General features: G+C 46.2%; 1 protein-coding gene across 1 annotated transcript in view; it reads right to left on the bottom strand.

Annotated features, from left to right (window-relative positions):
* Window positions 1-12,187: 12,187 nt before the first annotated feature.
* URGCP (upregulator of cell proliferation) overlaps window positions 12,188-21,500 on the bottom strand; it is a 36,305-nt gene continuing 26,992 nt past the window's right edge. Inside the window, 2 exon segments of the mRNA XM_072636742.1 lie at window positions 12,188-15,634; window positions 17,419-17,475. Of these exon segments, the coding sequence (XP_072492843.1) occupies window positions 13,044-15,634; window positions 17,419-17,475 (2,648 nt within the window). The 3' untranslated portion in view covers window positions 12,188-13,043.

Raw genomic sequence — 21,500 nt, 5'->3', positions numbered from 1 at the left:
TAGAGTAGAAACCAGAACACTAAGCTTGGAGCCCAGGGCACTTGGGGGCTGGCCCAGTTTTTCTACTAACTGACTTAGGGAGGTGACCACCCTCCTGGACCTTGGCTTCCCTCATCTATTAAAAAAAGAAAGATTGCTTCTAGCTAAAATCCTCTGATTCTATGAGGTCCTACCACCTACAAAATTGGTGTAAGCTACCATTATTAACCCACAAGAATTACTATAGGAAGAGGAAAAAATGAAGAAAACCAGACACTTTTATCTCAAGCATTTAGCAAAAGGCACTGTAAGAAAAGTGACCACATTTGCTGATTTTTTTTTCTATGTGGTATTCCTTTAGGAAATGGTTGTTGTTTGATAGTGACCCCATTTAGGGTTTTCTTGGCAAAGATACTGGGGCGGTTCGCCATTTCCTACTCCAGTTCATTTTACAGATGAGGAAACTGAGGCAAACAGGGTGAAGTGATTTGCCCAGGGTCACACAGCTAGTGTCTGAGGCTGGATTTGAGATCAGGAAGAAGAGCCTAGCCTGACTTTGGATCTCCCACTCTACCTTTTGCATAATGACTTGTCCACTGTGGGCATTATTGTTATCTTTCATCTTTTTTGATGGAAATTCAGACAGAATTGGTCCTGGGACTAGTCACTCTCCTGACTCTTCAGCTGGGCCATCAGGTTTTATTAAGTACCTAGTATGTGCCAGGCTATGGGCACTAGGGGCACCTACTATGTGCAAAGCTAAGTGCTTTACAAAATATCTCATTTGACCCTCACAACAACCCTGGAAGGTTGGTGTTGTTATTATACTCATTTTACAGTAGAGGAAAGTGAGGCAGACAGCCTCAGTTAAGAGATTTGTCCAAGGTCATATAGCTAGCAAAGGACTGAGGGCAGATTTGAACTCAGGTCTTCCTGACTCCTGACCCAGTGCTCTATCCACTGTACCACCTCGCAGCCTAGCAAGGAAGAAAATCTAATCTGCAATATTGTTATTCTTTTTTTCCCCAACATTGGATGTTCTCCAGAAAAATCCTCCCAGTTGTCTTTTTTTTTTTTTTCCAGTTTAGAATTCTGGTCCTCCCTAGTCATTCCCTGGGCTTTTCTTAGCCCTTACTCACACCTCAGATTCCTTTCTGTCTTCATCTTCCTCCTTGAGTGATGTTTTTTACACCTAAACCATTTTATACCATTTACCTTCCCCCTCACCCTATGTGTGGGATAGTAGAAAACTTACCAGACTTCGTGTAGGAGACCAGGTAGAGAGGAAGCTTCCTGAGGGCAGGAATAATTTCATTGTTTTATCTTTGTGTCTCCTGCAGCCAGCACAGGGCCTGGCCCTTGGTAAGCTCTTAATAACTGCTTGTTGAATAAATGAAAAATGAATGAATGCTTCCTTTCACCACTTCCCAGTTATATAACCTTGAGAAAGTCCTTGAGCCTCAGTCTCCTGATGTGTAAATGGGGAGATTATCACCCTCTTTTACCTTATCCTTACCCATGTATTCTTCAACTCAGTGCTGCTGGCCTCCTTGCTGTTATACCCACAAGATATTCCATCTCTGTGGGCTTTGGGAGTTTTCTCTGGATTTCACCCCTGCCTGGGATGCTCTCCTCCTCATTTCTGCCTCCTGGCTTCCTTCAAGTCCCATCTTCTACAGGAAGCCTCTCCCAATCCGGCTTAATTCTAGCACGTTCCGTCTTTTAATTATTTCCCATTTGTCACATCCATAGCTTGTTTCCATATAGCTATGGGCTTATTGTCTCCACCATCAGGTTGTGAGGGCAGGGACTGTCTTTTGCCTTTCTTTGTATCTACCATGCTTATAACAGTTCCTGGCACATAGTTGGTGCTTAATAAATGTTTGTGACTGATTGACTAGGTAGGATCCTAGCACTGGTGAACTTTTCCGTGGCTACAAATTCAGGCTGTCACAGAAGCCATTTTTCTTCCTTTCTGACAAAGAAGACAGATGTATAACCCAGAATTTTCTCTCTTTTAAAGTCTTACTATTTAAAGAAGTATTTTTGAAGGCCAACTCATTATAAAATCTGACATATTTTGATTTGTGTATATTCTTGGTTGCTTCTCTGCAGACAAATTGCAATGGAGGAATGAATGAATAGATGAAACTACATGGGATACAGGACAGAGATTTAAACCTCCAGCCAGAATGTTTGAATTTTCCCTTGCCGGAGGCCCAGAGCAAAGTACTGAGGATTTCAATGATTTTGATTTCTAATTTTGATAAACTTCCTGAAAGCAGAGCTAAATTAGGTTCACCTTCCTCCTTTGAAAACAAGTTAAAGAATCATCTTTTGCTTTCTGTTTTAAGACTGGGGCTGTTGGAACACTTGTCTCCACACCTCCCTTCCTCCACCTACCTTTTTTCCCTGTACCCTGCAGGGGGAGAGTTGAGGATGGGGGTGACTAACCACATAGCCACCCAAGGGAGAAAAAAATAGGTGTGGTCACACATGGTCAGTAATGACGAGCACATTTCCAAGGAGATGAGAGTAGAGGCTGAATTTTCTGTGTCTCAGCCAAACCCTGCCAGACATCTCCATCTGGTGGCTATAACTACTTTTATTTTATTTTATTTTTTTGGATACAACAGACTCTTCTCAACAAAGCTCCAAACAAAACCCCATGTGAAGTATATAGACACAAGAAAAATCTATGAATTCAGTGGTCTCAGTAAGGGAAATTCCTCTATCCTTCACAAATAAATCCTAGAATACAGCTAATAAGTGGAAGGGACTTGAACCCAGGAGCATAAGACTTGGAGTTGGAAGAGGGAGGCTTAGAGGTCATCTCATTGAACCCCTTCATTTTCTAGATAAGGAACTAAAATCCAGAAAGGCTTACTCAAGTTTATATAGGTCAGAAACAGAGTTAAAATCTGAACCCAGCTCCTGTGACTCAAGTTTTCCTGACTCCAACCTCAAGAGTTTCCTGTCACCTTTGACAAAGTTTATTGTGATCTTATTCATTGATTGTCAAACTCTAATTCTGATGAACGTCTGAGAAACTAGGTCAGTTCTGGGATTTCCCTGTAGCTATGGATACAGCCAAGATGACCAGTGCCTGTGGTCCAGTTTTCTCTGGGGCCACCTGCATTTGAAATTGAAGAGTAGATCTGGGATTTTCCCATCGTCCTGGGGAATTTTTGTAGTATGGAAAAAGTGGTACTATGTACTGGGACAGAGGACTCTTCCAGGGTCTATTAGAGCCTGAAACATGATATCTGTTCACTTGCTGATGTCCCATGGAAGCTGACCTCAGGGAAACAGGGGGCAGGAATTCTTCATGACCTTTTTGTTCATTCATTTCATTGTAAGACTTTCAGTTTCAACCATGATAATTCAGGTATTGACAGTGAATGGATCAGTGGAAAAATCAATGGATTTGGCATCCAATGACCCAAGTTCAAATCTTGACTTTGACATTTCCTAGCTATGTGACTTTGGGCAAATCACTTGACCTTTGTGGGTTTCAGTTTAGGATAGGATCAAACAATCATAGATAGGATCACACAGTCATAGATGAGATCACACAATTTTAGAGGTAGAAGGGGCCTTAGATGTCATCTCATCCACTCTTCTCCTTTGTAAAATGAAGAGACTAGGGCCTAGAAAGGATAAAATAAATAGCTCTGGGAGAGGCAGGATTGGAACTTAGTCAGTTCTCCTGACGAAGTCTGGCATTCTTTTCTGTTGTTGTACCATGTGCTATGAGAGAGTCAGGCTATGTGACCTTGAAAGTTCCTCTCAGCTCTAAAAATCTCTGATTCTATGGCTTTCTTGACAATTGATTTCTGTATTTTAGAGAGAATAAATCTGAATTGTAGAAATATTAAGGTAGATTCCTAGGGTCACACTGAATCAGGGACATTAAGATTGATTTTCCTCTTTCCTCCTCAGGTCTGTCTTTTAGAATCCTTAGTTCTTTCAAAGCTTAGCTCAAGCATCACTTCCTACATGAAGTTTCTCCTGATCCCCCAGAACATCAGATTCAATAGACCTTAGTAAACCATGACAGCGTAAAGTCCGCTGGTCTACCATCTTACTTGCCAAAGGATTATAGTTGCTATCTCCCTGCTCATGCAATCCATAGACTGACCCTAACCCACAACTATAAGGAAGAGGATAGTGGGGTCTACAAAGGTGAACAGCAGCATTCTGGATTACTTCCCATGGGGATGGGGATAAGGGGCTAGCATGTAACTAGGAGGAGGTGTCCCATGCCTGATGGGCACAAGGCATTTGGTGGGCTGGGCCAGGGGAAAGGAAAGGTTTGGTCCCTTGTGGTGCCTTCTTTCTGGGCCTTAGGCACCTACTGGTGCCAGGTGAAGCTAGTCAGTACCTGCTCCCAGGCTGCCTTTCTCTGAAGTCAACTCAGCAGGTACATTTCAGGTAAGCTGGCACAGAACACAGACTTGACACTTCCAATTTGGGGGTGTGCCCCTGTGTATACATGTTCCCTTTTGCACTATGCAGTCATCTCTGAATACACCTCACAAACACACTCACCACAGCAGAGATACAAGAGGAGAGAGTCCAGGACTCCAATGCGATAGGTTCTACAGCTCACTGCCTCTGTCAGTCCCAGCTGCCCTCTCCATTGCCCCACTCACTATCATGTAGAGGCCCATCTGATCCAAGGTACACCAGCTGCCTTCTTATTATCTGGCTCAGGTCTATGCCCTCACTGTCCTCTGACTTGGGTATTACCATCTGTCTCAGCCCCTCAGCTGTGTCCCAAGATGAATCACCCCATTATACTTGCCCTTCCTCCCTCATCATTCTTCAGAGTTCCCCCATTTCTGTTCTGTGCTGAAAATACACAGAAACAAGGAGACAAGGCAAAAGCAGCAACCGAAAGGAAAGTTCATGATGGGAACAGAAATAGACCAACCCACCAGGGGCAAGGTGGCCTTGAAACTGAGGCCTCCAACAGGAAACCCTTTGTGTGCTTCCTGCTGAAGAAGTAGAAAAGGAGAGGGTCAAGGAGAGGGTCCCCAAGGAACAGTCAGCTCAGAGCCTGAAGAGAAGCAGGAGGAAAGATGGGGAGGAAGTCAGACAATAGGTTAACCTGAGTGGGAGGAGGGGGTGACCCATCCTCTGGTACAGTAGAGAAAACACTGAAGTTACACAGCAAGGAGCTCTGGACCTGGAGCCTGGAAGACCTGAATTCAAATCCTGCCTCAGATACTTGCTAGCTGTGTGACCCTAGAAAAGTCACTTAACTTCCTCATCTATAACATGGTAATAATAATAAGACAGGCTGCTAGATGGGACAGTGGATAGAGCACTGAACTTGGAGTCAGAATGACCTGAGTTCAAATCCTGCCTCAAACACTTGGTAGCTGTGTGATCCTGGACAAGTCACATAACTTCTGCCTGCCTCAGTTTCCTCACCTGTAAAATGGGGATAATAATAGCACCCACCACTCAGGGTTGTTGCGAACATCAGATAAGATAATAGCTCATTTGCCACATTAAGGAGAGCTGGCTGGGCCAACTTCCTAGACACTTAGAGAACCGACATTTAGAGGCCAGGACAGGTTTTCAGGATTTTTTTCCTTCAGTTGTGAACTTCTTCCAAGGCTCAGGTGGAGAAGCTGGAACCAGTCCTAGTGGATCAGGGGAACCAGTTGAAGTTTGGGGAAAGATTCTGGGTCTTGGAACAAACCAGACAGTACCTGGAGGTTTCAGAGACATAAAAATAATTTCTTATAATGCTGGTGAAGAAACTGGGGAGATTTCTGTGTCCTAAGAGAAAGAGGGGCAGATTTGGGAGTTTCCATGGCAATCATAGGGATACTACCCGGCACGTCTATGACTGTTTAAAGTTTGTAAAATACTTTCCCTATGTGATCTTCTCTGACCCTCACAACAACCCTGAGACCTAAGAGTTTTTATTGTTGCCATTTACAGACTAGGAAACTGAGGCAGGTAGGGGTTAAAAGGCTTGTTATACAGGGTCACACAGTTAGCAAGTGTCTGAGGTAGGACTTGAACTCAACTCCTCCTGACTGAAGTCCAGCAATCTACCCATGGTGCCTCCTCGCTGCTAAGAAGAAAACTTCTATACCTGAGAGAATACAGTGAGCTCAAGTTTAAGCAATCACAGGTTTGTAGAGTTCACAAGTATCAGAAACTCTTTTCTGGGACCCAGGGAGAAGAGTTTTCCTAGACAAACCATCAGCAGTCAAAACAGGTTTTCGAGAGTGGAGGTTAGCTTCAGGGGTTCAAGTAGCTGCGGAGGACCCAGCTCCAAAGACTGAGAGGAGACAGCTAAAAATAGTGGAGGCTTACCAAATATGAGGGGGGCCGATAAGTGAAGGTTTCTGGAACTTGGGGAAGTCCTTAGAGGAAGGTTTCTGATGTCCTTCAGAAGTCACACTGGGCTTCCATTGTTTCAGGGTAGTTTTTTTCAGATCTAGGGATGGTGGGTATTCTTGGCCCCTGGAGTTCGGGGAGCCCTTCTGGCTTTGAAGGAGGGTAAGAAACATGCCTTTCAGAGCAGGGGTCTAGGTTTCTGGATTTCTGGAAACACAGATGATATAGGAAGGTTCCATGGTCCAAGTGACATTGTTGTTGTGTATCCTTCATTCTCGAAGAGGACCAATGGTATCAGGAAGGAGATGCCTTGACTTGCAAGTGAATTGGATTTAAGTGAGGCAAGGCTGTGAAAAGTCACCAGCCTCACCCTGTCCTCCAGAATCATCGGTGTCTGGTGGTAAGAAATGAGTCAAGAAGACTAGCGATGGCCCAGCTCCAGGTGACAGGAAGGGAGCTAAATTAGAAGATATCACAGAATTGTAGAGTGTAGAGGGAAGGGATCTCAGCTGCCATCTTGTCCAACCTGTATAGGAAAGGAATGCCCATATAATGGGCACCTAGGTGGTGCCATAGTGCACAGAGTTCCGGTCCTAGATTCAGGAAGACTCATCTGAGTTCAAATCCAGCCTTAGACACTTACTAGCTTGGTATCCCTGGGAACATCACTTAATCCTGTGTGCTTCAGTTTCCTCATCTGTCAAATGGGCTGGAGAATGAAATAGAATACCAAATGACTTCAGTATCTCTGCCAAGAAAACTCGAAACAGGGTCACAAAGAGTTGGACACAACTGAAAAAGGACTGAATCACAACGCCATTAAAATACATCCAAAAGGGGCTTCAGCTCCTTCCTGTAGAACTCCAAAGAGGGGAGGGAGGTCCACTCTACTTTTGGACAGCTCATCTTAGACTCTTCGGCTCAGATAAGGACAAAGGAACCCAATGACAAGAAGATGGAGAATGGAGGCCCTTTATCAACTCTTGGATCCAGAGATCCAGATGCAGGGCAGTGTTTGATTAGTAGATCATGGAGGATGAGATCCAGGAGGGCTGGGCCGAGCTCTGAGATAATGGGTCACTGTGCTATCAGTGCTGGTTGCCAGTGGTTTATGGATCAGGAAAAGAAGGAGGGTCAAGGGAACTGAAGGGGGAAAAAAAGCAAGGAGGGTTGGCTTGGGAGGGATGGAATCATAGGATCAGGTTTCAAGCTGGAAGCAACCTTTGAGGGGATCTAGTTCAAGCCCCTCATTTTACAGATGAGGAAACCAAGGCTCAGAGATGTTAAAGGGTCACACCGCTAGTCAATATAAGAAATGCTATTTGAACTCAGGTGTTCCTGATGCTAGGTCCTGTGCTCTGCCTTCTACACCACACTGTCTTTTAGGGTTAGGCCTGCACATCAATAGTCACTATGGCTCTAAGGCCTGGTGACAGTCCACAAGGCAGGTGCCAATACTTAGAGCCAGGCACCAGTTCTGGAGGTCAAGGCATGGAAGATTAAGCAGATTCCCCAGGGCAGAGGCAGCTGGGAAGCTAGAAGAGCAGCTAGCCAGGCAGCAGAGACCAAGGCACTTTGAGGGTCGAGAGATTTGATCTAACCCTCAGAGAACAATGACAGCTGGGAGGGAAGGAATTCATTTCTAGACAATGCTGCCCAGAGAAGGTATCAGCACTGGAGGATGGTGACAATGAGGGATCCTAATCACAAACCAGAAAAGCCTTTTAAATTCAGGGAGACTCGTCATCCAGGGCCCAGCTCAAGCAGACAAGCCTCAGCAGTTCCTGCTCAAGAGGCAGTAAGGCTCCTTAGGCAGCTATTGGAGCCACTGTGGCCCAAGACCTCCCTTGTTATAACCAACAGATGGAAGCTCAGAAAAGCCCCCAACTCTGAGAGTGGAGTGTAGACTCCCTGGACACTCCTGTTCCATCAAGGCTACCCTTAGACTGTGAGTGGAGCCCCAGCTTGCCACAGTAGGTGGGAGTTGGGAGAGGATTCTCATAGCTTTGATGTCAGACACTTAATGATCAGTGCCTTCTAAGCCCCAGCAGCAGCCTTGAGTTTATATAATCCAACACTAATCAGTAGAACCAAATGCAACACAACCCAGGAAGGGGAAAAGAATAATTATATTAATAATATTTATTACAATATTTTATTATGTAATATATTACATATTACATAATAATGTATTATAATAATAGCTAACATTTCTATAGTGCCTATTGTGAGCCAGGCTTTATACTTTATAATTATTATCTCATTCATCTTCACTATAACCCTGGGAGTTAAGCACTATTATCATCATTTTACAGAAGAGGAAACTGAGGCAAATGAGGATTAGGTGACTTTCCTAGGGTCACACAGCTAATAAGTGTCAGAAGTTGGATTTGAACTCAGGTCTCCCTCACCTTAGGCCTAGTTTTCTGTCTACTGGGCCATTTATCCTAGCAGGAAGGGGTCAGAATCCTTACAATGAATCTGGATAGCAGGTTCAGACCACTAGCAGTGAGAGGAGCTCAATACCAAGCTCCTAACTGACTGAGCTAGGATTCCTTTATGTATTGTTTCCTACAGTGGCCAGATGAGCTCATGAAATGTAGGTAGGCCTGAGTCCATAGTGAAAACAAGGAAGCTTTCCTGGCTAAAGTAGCTGTCCAGAGGCCAGAAAGCAAGGTAGTGTTGGATAATCAGACTAGGAAGGGAAAATGAAACCTCAAATGTGTGGTTGGGTACAGTGGACTTGAAATTCAAAGAGCTCATTTCTGCCATTTTCCCAATTTGTGACCTTGGGGGCAGGGCATGTAAACTCATTTGGCGCTCCCTTCCTCATCTGGAAGATGAGAGCATTAGACTAGACAGCCTCAAATGCTTTCTCCAGCCTTCAATCTAGGGTCCTGTGATAACATAACTTTGAGGTAGCAATAGAAGGTTACTTGATGAGATTAGCTGGCAACCCCCACCCCTACCAATGAAAAATGACATGGTGACAAGTGAAATCTGCTATACTAACCAAGTCACTCCACTTAGAACTAATCACAGCCTAATGTTTGTCTAATTGTTGGGATTGTTGAGATGCCAGGTCTCCAAGTGTTTGGGTTATTTAGGTACTCGGGCAGTGAAGATAGCCAAGTAACTGACAGGCAGGCAGGGAAGCCTGAGTGAGAACCAGTAACATGTGAAGGAGGCAGCAAACTCAGGAACAGGGTTGCCTTTTTGGTTTTGTATTTTTTTTTAAATTTTGAGTATGTATTTTATATGACTGTGGGAATTTCAGGTTCTGAATGTATTCTCAGATAAATTATTAGATTTCAGTGCCCATATATTACTCCATCCTTTTACCTTTCCCAGAAAATAGGAGTATTTGGAGAAATTTACCATAACTGGGAAATCCTTCATCGTTTGCTCTTTGCTTGGGATATCTTCCATGCCAATGGCGGTTCCCTTAAATGAGGCATCATAGAACAGTAGGAAAAGTTCTTGATGTCAGAAGACCTGGTTTCTAAATCTGCATCTTCTGTTCATTGTGTGGCCTTGGGCAAATCACTGCCCCTCTTTGGGCCTCAGTTTCCCTATCTGTAAAATGAGGGGGTTGGATTAGTTGTCTTTGAAAAGTCCTGCTGCCTCTAACTCTACCACCACGGATCTCTCTCTCTGTTTGTACACATTAGCTGGTGTCAGTATTTAGCGGATCACTGAACAAAGTTATCTCTGTAATCAAATATGTCACTGATTCCCATTTAATTCTACAGAATGTGCCATAGACTCATTGTTTGAGAACTTCAGGCTGTATTTGGTTCCACTGACTCAAATGCTTAAAAAAAAATCAATAAAATGACAAGACACAATGGAACACAATATCCTGTGCCCTTTTCATCTCAGCCAATTGCATTAAAGATGGAATATAAACACTTCTGTTTGCAGGGGATGAATTGGACTAATTCCTGGGGTGGAGCCCTAGGACACTGCACAGTCTCTGAATTCCAGCTGTGAAGAAAGAACTCAGGCTGGAAAGTGGACATCTAAGTAGAGCATCCAGGTCATGACAAGGAGGTGGGTCAGCCAGCTGGTGGAATGTATGATCCCGCTAGGATAGAATACAAATTCATCTGCCTGCTTTTAAACCTCTTTGGAGCCTGGCTTCAGCTGAGCTTTCCAGTCTGGTCTCATATGACTTGCCTTCATGCAGCTGATATTCTGGCTGTACATGACATGCCATACCCTGACTCCATGTCATTGTACAGTTTGTTCCCCGTGCCTTGGATACTTTCCCTCCTTCTGGAATCCCTGTTTTCCTTCTTGACCAACTCCTCTAAGAGACTTTTCCTAATTTCCTCACTTGGTGCTTTCTCACTACCCTCCCCTCTGGAAATTATTTTGTATTTACTTGATATACTTTTGGCATTGACTTAATCTGTGTACATGCTGTTTCCTTTCAGTAGAATGTAAGTTCCCTGTAGGCAGGGGCTGTTTCTTTCTTTGTCTTTGTATTTCTAGTGCCCAGTGAAATGATGCATAGTAGGTGCTTAGTAGATGCTTTTTGAAGGAAGTCCGCCAATATGTATATTTTGACTGGCCCTAGAATTGAGTAGCAGGAAGAGATTGGGCTGGGTTGGCATTTGTGAAATGGCTATGTTTTTACCATGATCCCAAACTACTGAGTGTGGTGGAAATCTATTTCTTTCATACTGGTATTCCCCTTATAATGCTATCATGTTAATATGATTTTGGAAGAACCAAAATTACAACTAACCAGAGGGAAAATATGTACAACGCAACTTGGGACCAACCTGAGAACTCAGCATAGTGCCTGGCATGTAGTCAGTACTTTAATAGTGACAGACTATGAAAAGAATCGAAGAAGGCTTCTGCTACGTCCATGAAGGACTAACGGACTCGCATCAGACTCAAATGAGTGGGTATGGAGGAAATACAGCTTTCACAAGGGGAGGAAACGCCCCCTTCCCACCCTTGCCCAGTTGAAGTTACAAATCCATTAAATACATCTCTCTTCCCTAGACCCATTCGTGGGAGTGTCCAGCCTTTGTGTAGGGCAATCCCAAAGTGGATGCAGGCTCCCTTTGCATTTGTACTGATTTCTCTGTGTGTATGTGTTGGGTTCCCCCCCAGGTAGAAGTAACTTGAGGTCAGAGACTGTTTCATTTTTGTTTTTGTATCTTCATCACAATACCTGGCACACAGCAGGCATTTATCACTTGATTAAATCCAACAGTGCACTTATATTCACTTATATTCTTAAATATAAGTGGGGGCACTGAGACATCAGGTGATTTACTCAGGGTCACAGAGCCAGTTCAGGTCAAAGGTAGGACCTGAACCCAATGGGAGAGCAGGGACCGTCTTGATTTTTCTATTCTTGAGCTCTTGGCATATAGAAAAGGCTTAATAAGAGCTCTTTTATTTATTCACTCACTCACTCATTCATTCACTCATTCATTCATTCATTCATTCATTCATTCATTCATTCATTCCTGAATCCACGGCTGGTCTTCTCAACTATGCTACCTTTTTCTGTGCACCCACAGTCATAGATTTAGGGCTGAATGGTACTTCAGAGGCCAAATCTGAATTAATGCCTGTGTTGAATCAAGTGGAAAAGTATTTCCTTTACCCTCTGATGAGTCCCTTTTACAAACATTAACAGAATTTTACCCATGTCTTGCCCAAGATGTCTCGGTATTTTTGTCCCATTTCCTTTTTCTCCAGAGTTCTCAGCTGCCCAAAGTGCCCCCACCCATACCCCCCAGTCATTTGCAACCCTTCCTGCAGCATGAGTAACCCATGGACATCCTGGGGGAAAGAATGACTCCTGGCTATCAAGAAATCAGTGAGGTGTGACATTTTTATGGTGACTTTCTGAGGTATTCCAAGTTTACAGACACACTCTCATTCATCCTCCTAACACATCAGGTGGACATTCGGGTTCTCAGTTAGGAGACATAGGAAAATTAAGGCACAAACAAGAAGAACCTGCCTGTTATCACTCATTATTAGCAGAGAAGTCAATAAATAAAGTGCTTTGTACCCCTTGGGCCCTTGGCAGAAATGTCAGCGTCAGGAAAGTGTCAATCCTGTTCATTCTAGCCATGGACATCATTCATGCTGAACCCCTTGGCCAGACAAGAGAATGGCCCTCCCCTGAGGAGAGGGGATGCTGGGCTCTCTCTGCACAATTTCCTCTACCCTCCCACTCCCATCCTGGGCATTCGAAGTCATATAGGACAGGCAGGGCTATCCTGAGTGAGGACCAACACTTCCACTAGTAGACAGAATGGAGAAGGGTAGGCTTTACAAAGCGCCTGCCAACCTGGGAGCAGCCTTGAATGGCACCAAGGCAGAGACTAAAATCACTGCTTGGGTGTTTCCTTCCTAGGCCCTTCAGGGTTCTCAGATCAGCGACACTGGGGGCTTTCTGTATTCCTGATAAAAGTTCTTGCTCTCTCTCTCTCTCCCTGGGCTTGTCAATGCAGAAGCTGGTTTGATGGATTTGTTCTTTGAACCAGGGTCCTAGGAGGATGTAAACCTTCTGATCTGTTCTTTCCTCCGTCTTTCTCACCTCAAATGACTCAGACATCAGCTGCTGTTCCTCCAGGACCACAAGCGTCACTCATCATTCCCCTTGAGGAGAGCTCCCTCCTAGCAGCTTGGTCAACACTTCTTGCTTCTAGGGGTTTCTGCCTTCACAGCCGCCCCACCAGCTCTACCAGGTGTACAATGTCTCTGTGTTGATGACAGCCTCCATTTCTGATATTTTCGAGAAGACATCTCTTTAACTCAAAGACGGCCTCACAGTAGCCCGAGCTCACAGGAGCCATGGGGGGCACTCCATGCCATAAGCAAGGGATGTGCCAAATGTGCTTCTCAGGGTCACACAAGACCGTCTCTGAAAGCGTACGCTCCTCATCTTGCTTCTCCAGCTCAGCTACTGCTTTGCTTAGGTCATTCAGTTGTTCCAACAGCTGTTTCCTGTCTCTCAGGATGGGTCTGGGGACTGGCCCATCACTGAGGTCCTGGGACACAAGCTGACAGTTGGGAACATGCCCCAACTTTTCAAGCTTCAGAAAGGCATGGAGGGCAGCCAGAGGGGTGTCCTTGGTTTCAGCCATGCTGACCACAGTGATATTGCTGAGCCCCATAGCAAGAGTAGCCAGAGATACTTCCAGCTCATACCTCTCCCCCCTGGCAGCTGCAACCCCACCTGTCAAGCCCCCGGAGTCAATCACCAGAATGAAGTCACAGCCCAGGTCCTGGCGAAAATCCTCTGTCACCGAAATGAGCTGCATGAAAGTGCCATGGGGTTTGTAACTTCTGCTGGTTGCAAACTGGAGCCCAAACATAGTGTTGAGTAGAGTAGACTTCCCTGTGCCCTCTGCTCCCAGCACCGAGAGCACTAGCAGTCGGGGCCTGCCTTCCAGCCGGGCATGAAGCTCCCTCAGGATGCCCGTCACCCATCGCAAGGGAACGCAGCAGGTTCCTCGATCCATCAGTTCCAGAGGAAAGCCACTCAGGACCAGCTCAGAGGCCAGGCCAACAAAGTGCGTGAATCGCTTCTGGCTCTCTGCCATCTTCCCTGCCTCCACAAGGTAGCATTCAGCTTCGTAAAACTGCCCCATCTCCCTCAAAAAGTGCTCCACTCCCAAGGAAGTGGGCCAGAGTTGCTCGCTGAGCTCTAAGGGCCGGCTATGCTTTGGTCCCAGGGTGGCAAGGGCCTCTGGGAGCTGCCGCCGGCTCTTTCTGGCCATCTCCTCCAGCTTCAGCTTCATCCACCCCAGGAAGTATTGCTTCTCCACCAGGGAAGGGTTGGCGATTCCCTTGATAAACTCCTGCATGCCCCAGCCTGGCTCATAGCGATTCTGGTGCATCCTTAGGGCCAGCAGTCGCTGCCTGAGCTCTGACTTGTACTTCTCTGGAGAAGAGTCCCCAGCCCTCTGCAGCCGGCAAAGCTCTTTCTCCACCTGAGCGATGTTTCTCCATGGGTCCCCCTGTAATCGGAGCTTTTCCCTTTTATACAGCTCCACGTCCTGGATGTCCTGGGTGATCTTCTCCACCCGCTCCCTTGCCTTTTGGCATTCTTCACAGTCCTCATCCACCTTGAGCCCCAGGGTCCGAGCGGTTTCAGCCATGTCTTCCAGCGATACCTTCCTATTTGCTGATTTGATGACATTTACCACAATGGTCTGTAGCCTCTTGACAAGGCGTTTGCTGTCCGTGCTGCTGACCTTCACCAGGACGTGAGAGTAGTCGATTTGAAGGACGGAGACCAATTTATTCAGGAACCTCAGGTTGGCATTGCGTTTGCCCCGGTACGGACTAAGGATGAGGTAATACCGAGTGGTCGAGCCGCTCAGAGAGCACAGCAGCTCATATTCCTTTTGGCCAATGTTGTCGGTTAATATGAAAACAGCCGACGACGTCTCTGTCAAAAGCTTAAACTGCTGCCAGTGACTTCCAATCTCGCCCCTCAGGTTGGCAAAGGCGACGGGTTCTGGGAAGAGGTCTGAGTTCTCTTTGCTGCTGCTGCCTGGAGAGTACCAGGACATCTCAACCAAGCCGTCTGAGATCTCTCGGGCATTGGCCGCTGAGGGCATTTCCCGGTGGCAGAAGTAGTCGTGAGGCTGATGGTGAGAGGGGCTCATGACGGCATTGAGGAGGTGAGATTTGGAGTGGCTGCTGATGTCCATGCGGGCAAAGGAGATGATTGGGACCCTTGTGAGCACCAAACTCTCCTCTCTTGAAGTCCTGGACCCCCCTGGGGATTGCCACCACCATGTCCTCATCACCCCCCGAAGGGCCCACAGCAGGAAGGTGTGGTTTTGACTCTCTGAGTCGGGCAGGACTACAGGGAGGGCAAACTGGCAAAGAGACATCTTGACCAGCAACTCTTGCTGTAGGAAACTGTCTGAGCAAAGGAGAAGCGCACAGAGGAGGTCCAGTGGATTCAGTGGCACATCGGGGGTTGTCACCAGTTCAGTGAGAGAATAAATGTCCTCAGAGGTACCCCAGTATATTTCTTGCTCATCCACCTGTGTTTCCTTCTCACCTGTCCTGTCATCCTGGGGCAAGTCCGATAGCAGGGTGGTATTCCTGACTTCTGAGTTGAGAGCCAACAGTTTTCGCAGGAAGCTCCAAGGCAAATCAGTGGGTACCTGGGGTGCCCAGTTCTTCATACTGTCAAAACTGATCTGCCGGGCATCCTGGAGGCTGAGTTTCCTGTTGCAGTATGTCTCCAATCCTAGGAGTGACATTGTTTCATGAAGCCTGCTCCTTTCCTCTGTAGGAAAAAAAAAAGGGAAAAATCAGTGCTAACCTGCTATGCTTCACATACCAATGGGCTGATGATAGAGGAAAGTCTCAGACTTGGCCTTATGATGCCTGGGTCCTATATCTCCCAAAGCCAGACTAAGCACTGCACACACACCTCTATGTGAGTGAGGGTCTGTGGGGGTCCTTGCTGTGAATGAGAGGGTCTGATTCATTCTACTATCTTCTCACTGAGTTAGATTCAGAACTAGAAGGGATCTTAGAGGCTATCAAGTCTAATGCCCTGATTTGTTTTTTTTTAAATCTGTTTTCAATGAACAAGCCATTATCCTTTCTCCTCCCATTGCCCCTAATTTTAGGCAGGGAAATTGAGGCCCATAGAGTGATTTGCCCAAGGTCACCCAAGTAGTGATGAACCATGATTCCAACCCAGGTCCTGATTTCAAGTCCATCATTTTTTCCACTGCTTGTGTCTCAATCATTTCTTTCCCCTTTGCTACTGGTTCTAATGTGGGCTTTTTTTTTTCCTCTTTAAGGAAAGTAGGAAAATCTCTGATTACTCCAAGTCCAGGACAATCACTTGGCAAATTTGTCACCAATTCTTAGCTTCTGTTGTGTTCAAACACCCTCCCTCTTCAAACTGCTAACTTAATTTGTATTTGTGCAAACCTCCCAATATTCCCCAGCAGAATAAACCAACACTGCAATTATTGGACCTCTCGGGGTATTAGTTACCCAGGAAAATATAAAATCACCATCAGAGACTCATTAATCTGGAGCTGGATAGGAACTTCAGAAGTCATCATTGCCTTTTACAGACAAGAAAACTGAGGTCTTTTTTCCCCCAAATCTTTCCCGTTATCACCAAGCTTATTTGCATATTATCTTGCAGGCAATTTGCCTATCTTCTTAAAGCAGCACAAACATCCCTCCACGGGGCTACCTCTCCTGCCCCTGCTCCTTAAGTTCCAAAGAGCAAAGAGGACAGGAGAGATGTGCCTACTCTGGAAAAGGAGCAGGGGTTATCCTGCCTGTCACAGAGGGAAAGGGTGAGGAGGAGGACCAAGCCTTGAAGGGGTTAAGCCACTGACTGGCAGAGCATTAGAACACAGGTTTCCCATTTCCCAACCCAGGTAGGCAGTGATTCCACCATGAAGTAGAGCTACTCACCGTTATACGGAATCTCTGCCCTACCAGGAGGGTCTTCAGGGTCTTAGTTACAAGGAAGATTTTGAGACCAAACTAGTCCCCTAACTGTGTAGAGCAGTAGATGCTTGTGAATGAATGATCCAATTCCTGGGTGGGGACCTGCAGCCATATGACCACATGTGAACTTCTAGGTCCTTAAGTGCAGCAACTTAACTGAATCCAAATTTTACAGGACAAATCCTTAAGTCAAAAGACCATGTGTAGCCTTAATGTCACAGGTTCCCACCCCAGTCTAATTTATCATAGATCACAGATGGAGAGCTACACAGAACCTCCCCAGCTATCTAGTCCAATTTATTTATTTTACAAATGAGGAAGTTAACTGGCCAACAGAATCACAGGATCCTAGGTTAGAGCAAAGAGGTACCTTAAAGGCCATCTATTCCAAAGCCTTAATAACCAATCGAAAATGATTTGTCCCAGGTTCCACAGGCAGTAAGTCAGGATTTAAACCTCTGATTTCTCTGATTCCAGATCCTGTGTGTTGTCCACTGGACCAAGCAACTCCTAACTGAGGAAGGAATAGGTAGGGAATGATTAGGGAGAAGCGTAGGTGGGTAGAAATGGAAAGAAAGAACACAGTACCTGTGAGGAAGTCAGACACAATCGGCTGTCCGTTCTCCTGGGTTTCTTCTGTTCCATCTGTGAAAAAGCAAGGGCAAAGTGAAGGGTAGATAGTTTTGGCTAACATGACAGTACTGGTGTGACCTTGGAAAAGTCCCCTAATTTCTCTGGACCTCAGTTTCCTCATCTGTAAAAACGAAAGTGCTGGTCTACATAACCTCTAAGGTTCCTACATTCTGTGGTTCTGGGATAACAGGAATAACAGGACAGAAGCTTTAAGGTTTCCACAGGTTATCTCATTTGGTCCCAAGACTCAGCTGCAGGCATCTGAGCATGGGCCTGTCCTAGGGCAAAGCCCATCATCCCAGTTATTTGGGTCATTTCCTCTCTTCTGAGATATTCTAACAAAAGGATCTGACCTGACCCAAAAGGAACCAATGAAAAGGCACCAAATGAGGAAGCCTCCCTGTTGGGAAAGACTTCAAAGAGAGAAGGAAACTTCAAGAGTCAGCCCCCCAGCAAGATGAACACCGGAATGAGAATGAGCCTTGGCTCCCGGGTTCCAGCAGAGCCACAATTTACATGGGATGAGCCAGGCTAGGCTGAGATGGGGGGAGGGGCCGGACAACATGGCTCTGCCTCCCTGGGAGGGCACATTTCTTTCCCCTGGCATCCTGTATTCCTCTTACTAGCTTCACTGACGCACATGCCCACGAGCCCCAGGCTTCCCCAAACAGACCTGGAAGGACTCAGAAACACCCAGCTCTGAAAAAACCCACCAGTGAGTGTCCATTGAACAATTACTGTGTGCCTAGGGGATTCTAAGTGGTCCCAGGCCTCTTGGGGGAGGGGGGGCGGTTCTAATGTTACTATGTATGGGGATGGGGGGAAATTGCACCCCCTCTCCTCCTCCCCCACCATCCCTGGAGTCCTTGGGTTGTGCCATCTTTCCCAAGCCTGACGGTTGTAGGTTGGGAAGAGGGCAGGCTGACCACACCTACTTCTCTCCCCATGCCCCACCCCCAACAGTTTTTGCCCAGGGTGAAAAAATTCCTAGAAAGCTCCCGATGACAGAGATGCAGGAGATTACAGTGTTTGATCGCCAAAGGTTTTTTTTAAAAGCCAGATACATATTGTATCCCATCTTTCTGTTTTTTCCTTGAAAACAAACTGCATTTCTATTTTCCATAGTTAAGACAAATGTGAAGAAGCATACTGTGCACCCTCTCCCCCATCCATGGGAGAAGCCCTCTTCTTGAGTGTTTGTAAATAAGCATAAAAACACATTCACCCTCCTGCTAAAGGTCAGGCAAAATATCCCATAATAATCTTATTTTACATCCCTTCTGGCAAGTCAGTGAATGGCCCAGACTTACGGATTTCCCTTTTCTCCTTCCTAATCATGCTCTTCCTCCTGAAGCAGGATTTATAAGGCCAGCTCCAACCCGCTTGTTTACTTCAAGTTCTGTGGCTGGGCGGAGGTCAGCCCTCTTCTGCTTCAGGGCAGCCTGACCTTGACTTTGGCAGGCTGGGGAGAAGGGGGCCTCCCTTATCAAGATCTCCTTGAGGCAGGGAGTACCGGGTGTACACACACCTTCTTCTTCCCCATGAACAGTTCTCCCTAGTTCTGAAAATTCACCTACATTTCCTTAAAATGTTGAGGGTTCCAAAGGAGAGAGACAGAGACAGAGACAGAGAGACGCACACAGAGGATGGGTGTGTGAGTGAGACAGTACTCTGTGTTGGCCTCGTGTCTTTTCTATGTTTTCTCCTGGTGCCTAGACAGTGCCCTGCTTGCAGTAGGAACCTAATAATTAGGATCTTGTATCATACATGTGTTACGTTGTTGTGTTTCCACATCCCCTTCCAAAATGTTTTATTTTGTTTATCTTCCCAAGGGCAGTGTCAGAAGACCTGAATTCAAATATGGCGTCAGACCTTATTCTGCCTCAGTGACTTCAGCTGTAAAATGGAAATAGTCATAGGTTCTACAGGATTGCTGAGGATCAAATGAGAAATCTGTTGTGTCTCAAACAAAGTAGGTGCTTTGTAAATATGTACTAGGGAACTGAGGACAGGGACTGTTTTTTTTCTTTCTGTGTCTCTAAAGTGTCCTGCACACAGGAGTTACCTGCTAAATGTTTGCTGAATTGAATTAAATATACTTAGTGCTGAAGTGGGAGGTTGGTGAACCAAGAAAGGCCTGCTAGAGGATATGTGTGTGCGTGTGTGTGTCTGTGTGTATCTGCGTGTATGAGCTTGGCCTTGAAAGGAAGCTAGAAATTCTATGAGCAGGGAAGACATTCTGGGGGTGATGGATAGCCTGGGCCAAGGCTTTCAGGCAGGGGATGGAATGTCATATAAAACAAAAGGCAAGCCAGTCAGTCTGACTAGACTATAGTCAGAGCCCTCAAAAGGGAGTGATATGTATGGAGGCTGGAAGGAAAATTGTAAATGGCTTTAAATGCCAGAAAAAAGACTTTGCATTTTCATCCTAGAAACAACAGGGAGCCATGGAAGCTTCTTGAGGAGGAGGGACAGGACATGATCTGAACTTCCTCCAAGGACTTCCAGTCCAATCCCATTATTTCACAGAGAAGAAAACTTAGGCTTAGGGAGGACCCCAAATCACAGGCAGTAAGCATGGTGAGCCCAGGCCTCTGGTTCCAGAGCTAGTGCCCTTCTCCTGCATGGAACCACCTGTCCTTGTTTTGCAGAGGAAGAAACTGAGGTTAAAACTTGTCCAAGGTCTCACATTGGCAGTAACTGGCAAAGCTGCAGTCTGGACTCCAAATTAATTGGTCTGTCCATTGTACCACACTGCCTCCCTTTGTCAGTCTCCACCCTGGTACCACCAAGTAGTTCCATTCCCCTTGTTAACATCTCCAACTCCCAGGGTCAGCAGTGTGCAGTGTCAGGGTCCTCGGAGCATAGTCTAGCTTGTCAGCAACTCTCCCCCATCAGAGAGAGACTCTCCCCTATCAGAATCCCTTTCTCCCTCTCCTCCATCCTCTCTCTTCCCTCTTTTCTCCTTCCTCTTTCCTCTTCCCTCCTGTCTCCTCCCTTTCTTCTCTCCTTTCTCCTCCTACTCTCTCCTCCTTCTTCCTTTCTATCTCCCCCTACCTTCTTACCCTCCCCTCTCTTCTTTCCCCCTTCCCCTCTCTCCTCCTTCTCTCTCCTCCCTCTTCCTTTCTCCCTCTAGAGATGAACTTGAGTCCAATCAATCTGACTCTGAGGTACAAAACAATTCCTGTTCTAAATATATATGTAAACCCCCTGTGCCAGATGTTTTCCTTTATATTTACAAGTGACACAAATCACAAAGTCCCTGCCCTCAAGGGGTTTACAGCCTACTACAAGGACCTGCGATTTTCTAGCTGGGGTTCTCCCACCACCACTTTACAGTATTGTGACTGCTCACTATGACCAGAGTCAGAGGCCTGGAGGCTGTGGGGCCACACAGTCAAGGAAATCAAAGGATATGTGGGTATACCTGAGGCCACAGGAAGCCCCAGCCATCAGTCATTTCCAGGACCTACTTAAGGGAGTCAGAAGCAGCCTCAGGGCTGGAGATGATGGGTGTGCAGGCTAGAAACCATTCTGAGGGTGAAGCAAAGAGAACTAGGCCAAGAGGCCCTGGGGGCAAAAGGGTAGTGGTGAGATCCTCTTCTGGGAACTGCCTGCTCCGGGTAGGGGAGGTAGCAAATCTGATGGAAATGCTGAAATGCACGTGGAACAATGAGTTCTAGGACCATCTCTGTGGAGTCCCTGCTCCTGATAATCTGCTGGACATTCTCCTGGCTAGATAGACGTCTAAAACATCAAAGGAGAGAATCACTACATTACCCAAAGGAGCTGGGGGTGGAGCAGGAGAGAAGATGGAGACTGTGAGGTGTCCAAGGCCAGAGGCCAAGGAACTGGGAGCCACCTGGCAGTGCTATGGAGTCTAACTTGACTGACTTGACAGTCTTGCTGGGCGCCTAGGTTCCAGATGGGAAATTGGAAGCTCATGGAGAGTCGAGGAAGAAATGGCCAGCAGGCAGAGGCCAGAAAGGAGACAGCACTTGGACTAAGGCAAAGCTGCTGAGTCCCAGCTCTGTGCT

Source organism: Notamacropus eugenii, chromosome 1, assembly GCF_028372415.1.
Source record: "Notamacropus eugenii isolate mMacEug1 chromosome 1, mMacEug1.pri_v2, whole genome shotgun sequence".
Classification (NCBI taxonomy): Eukaryota; Metazoa; Chordata; class Mammalia; order Diprotodontia; family Macropodidae; genus Notamacropus; species Notamacropus eugenii.
The sequence above is the reverse complement of the archived record's forward strand: the minus strand, read 5'-3'. Positions and strand labels throughout refer to the sequence as shown.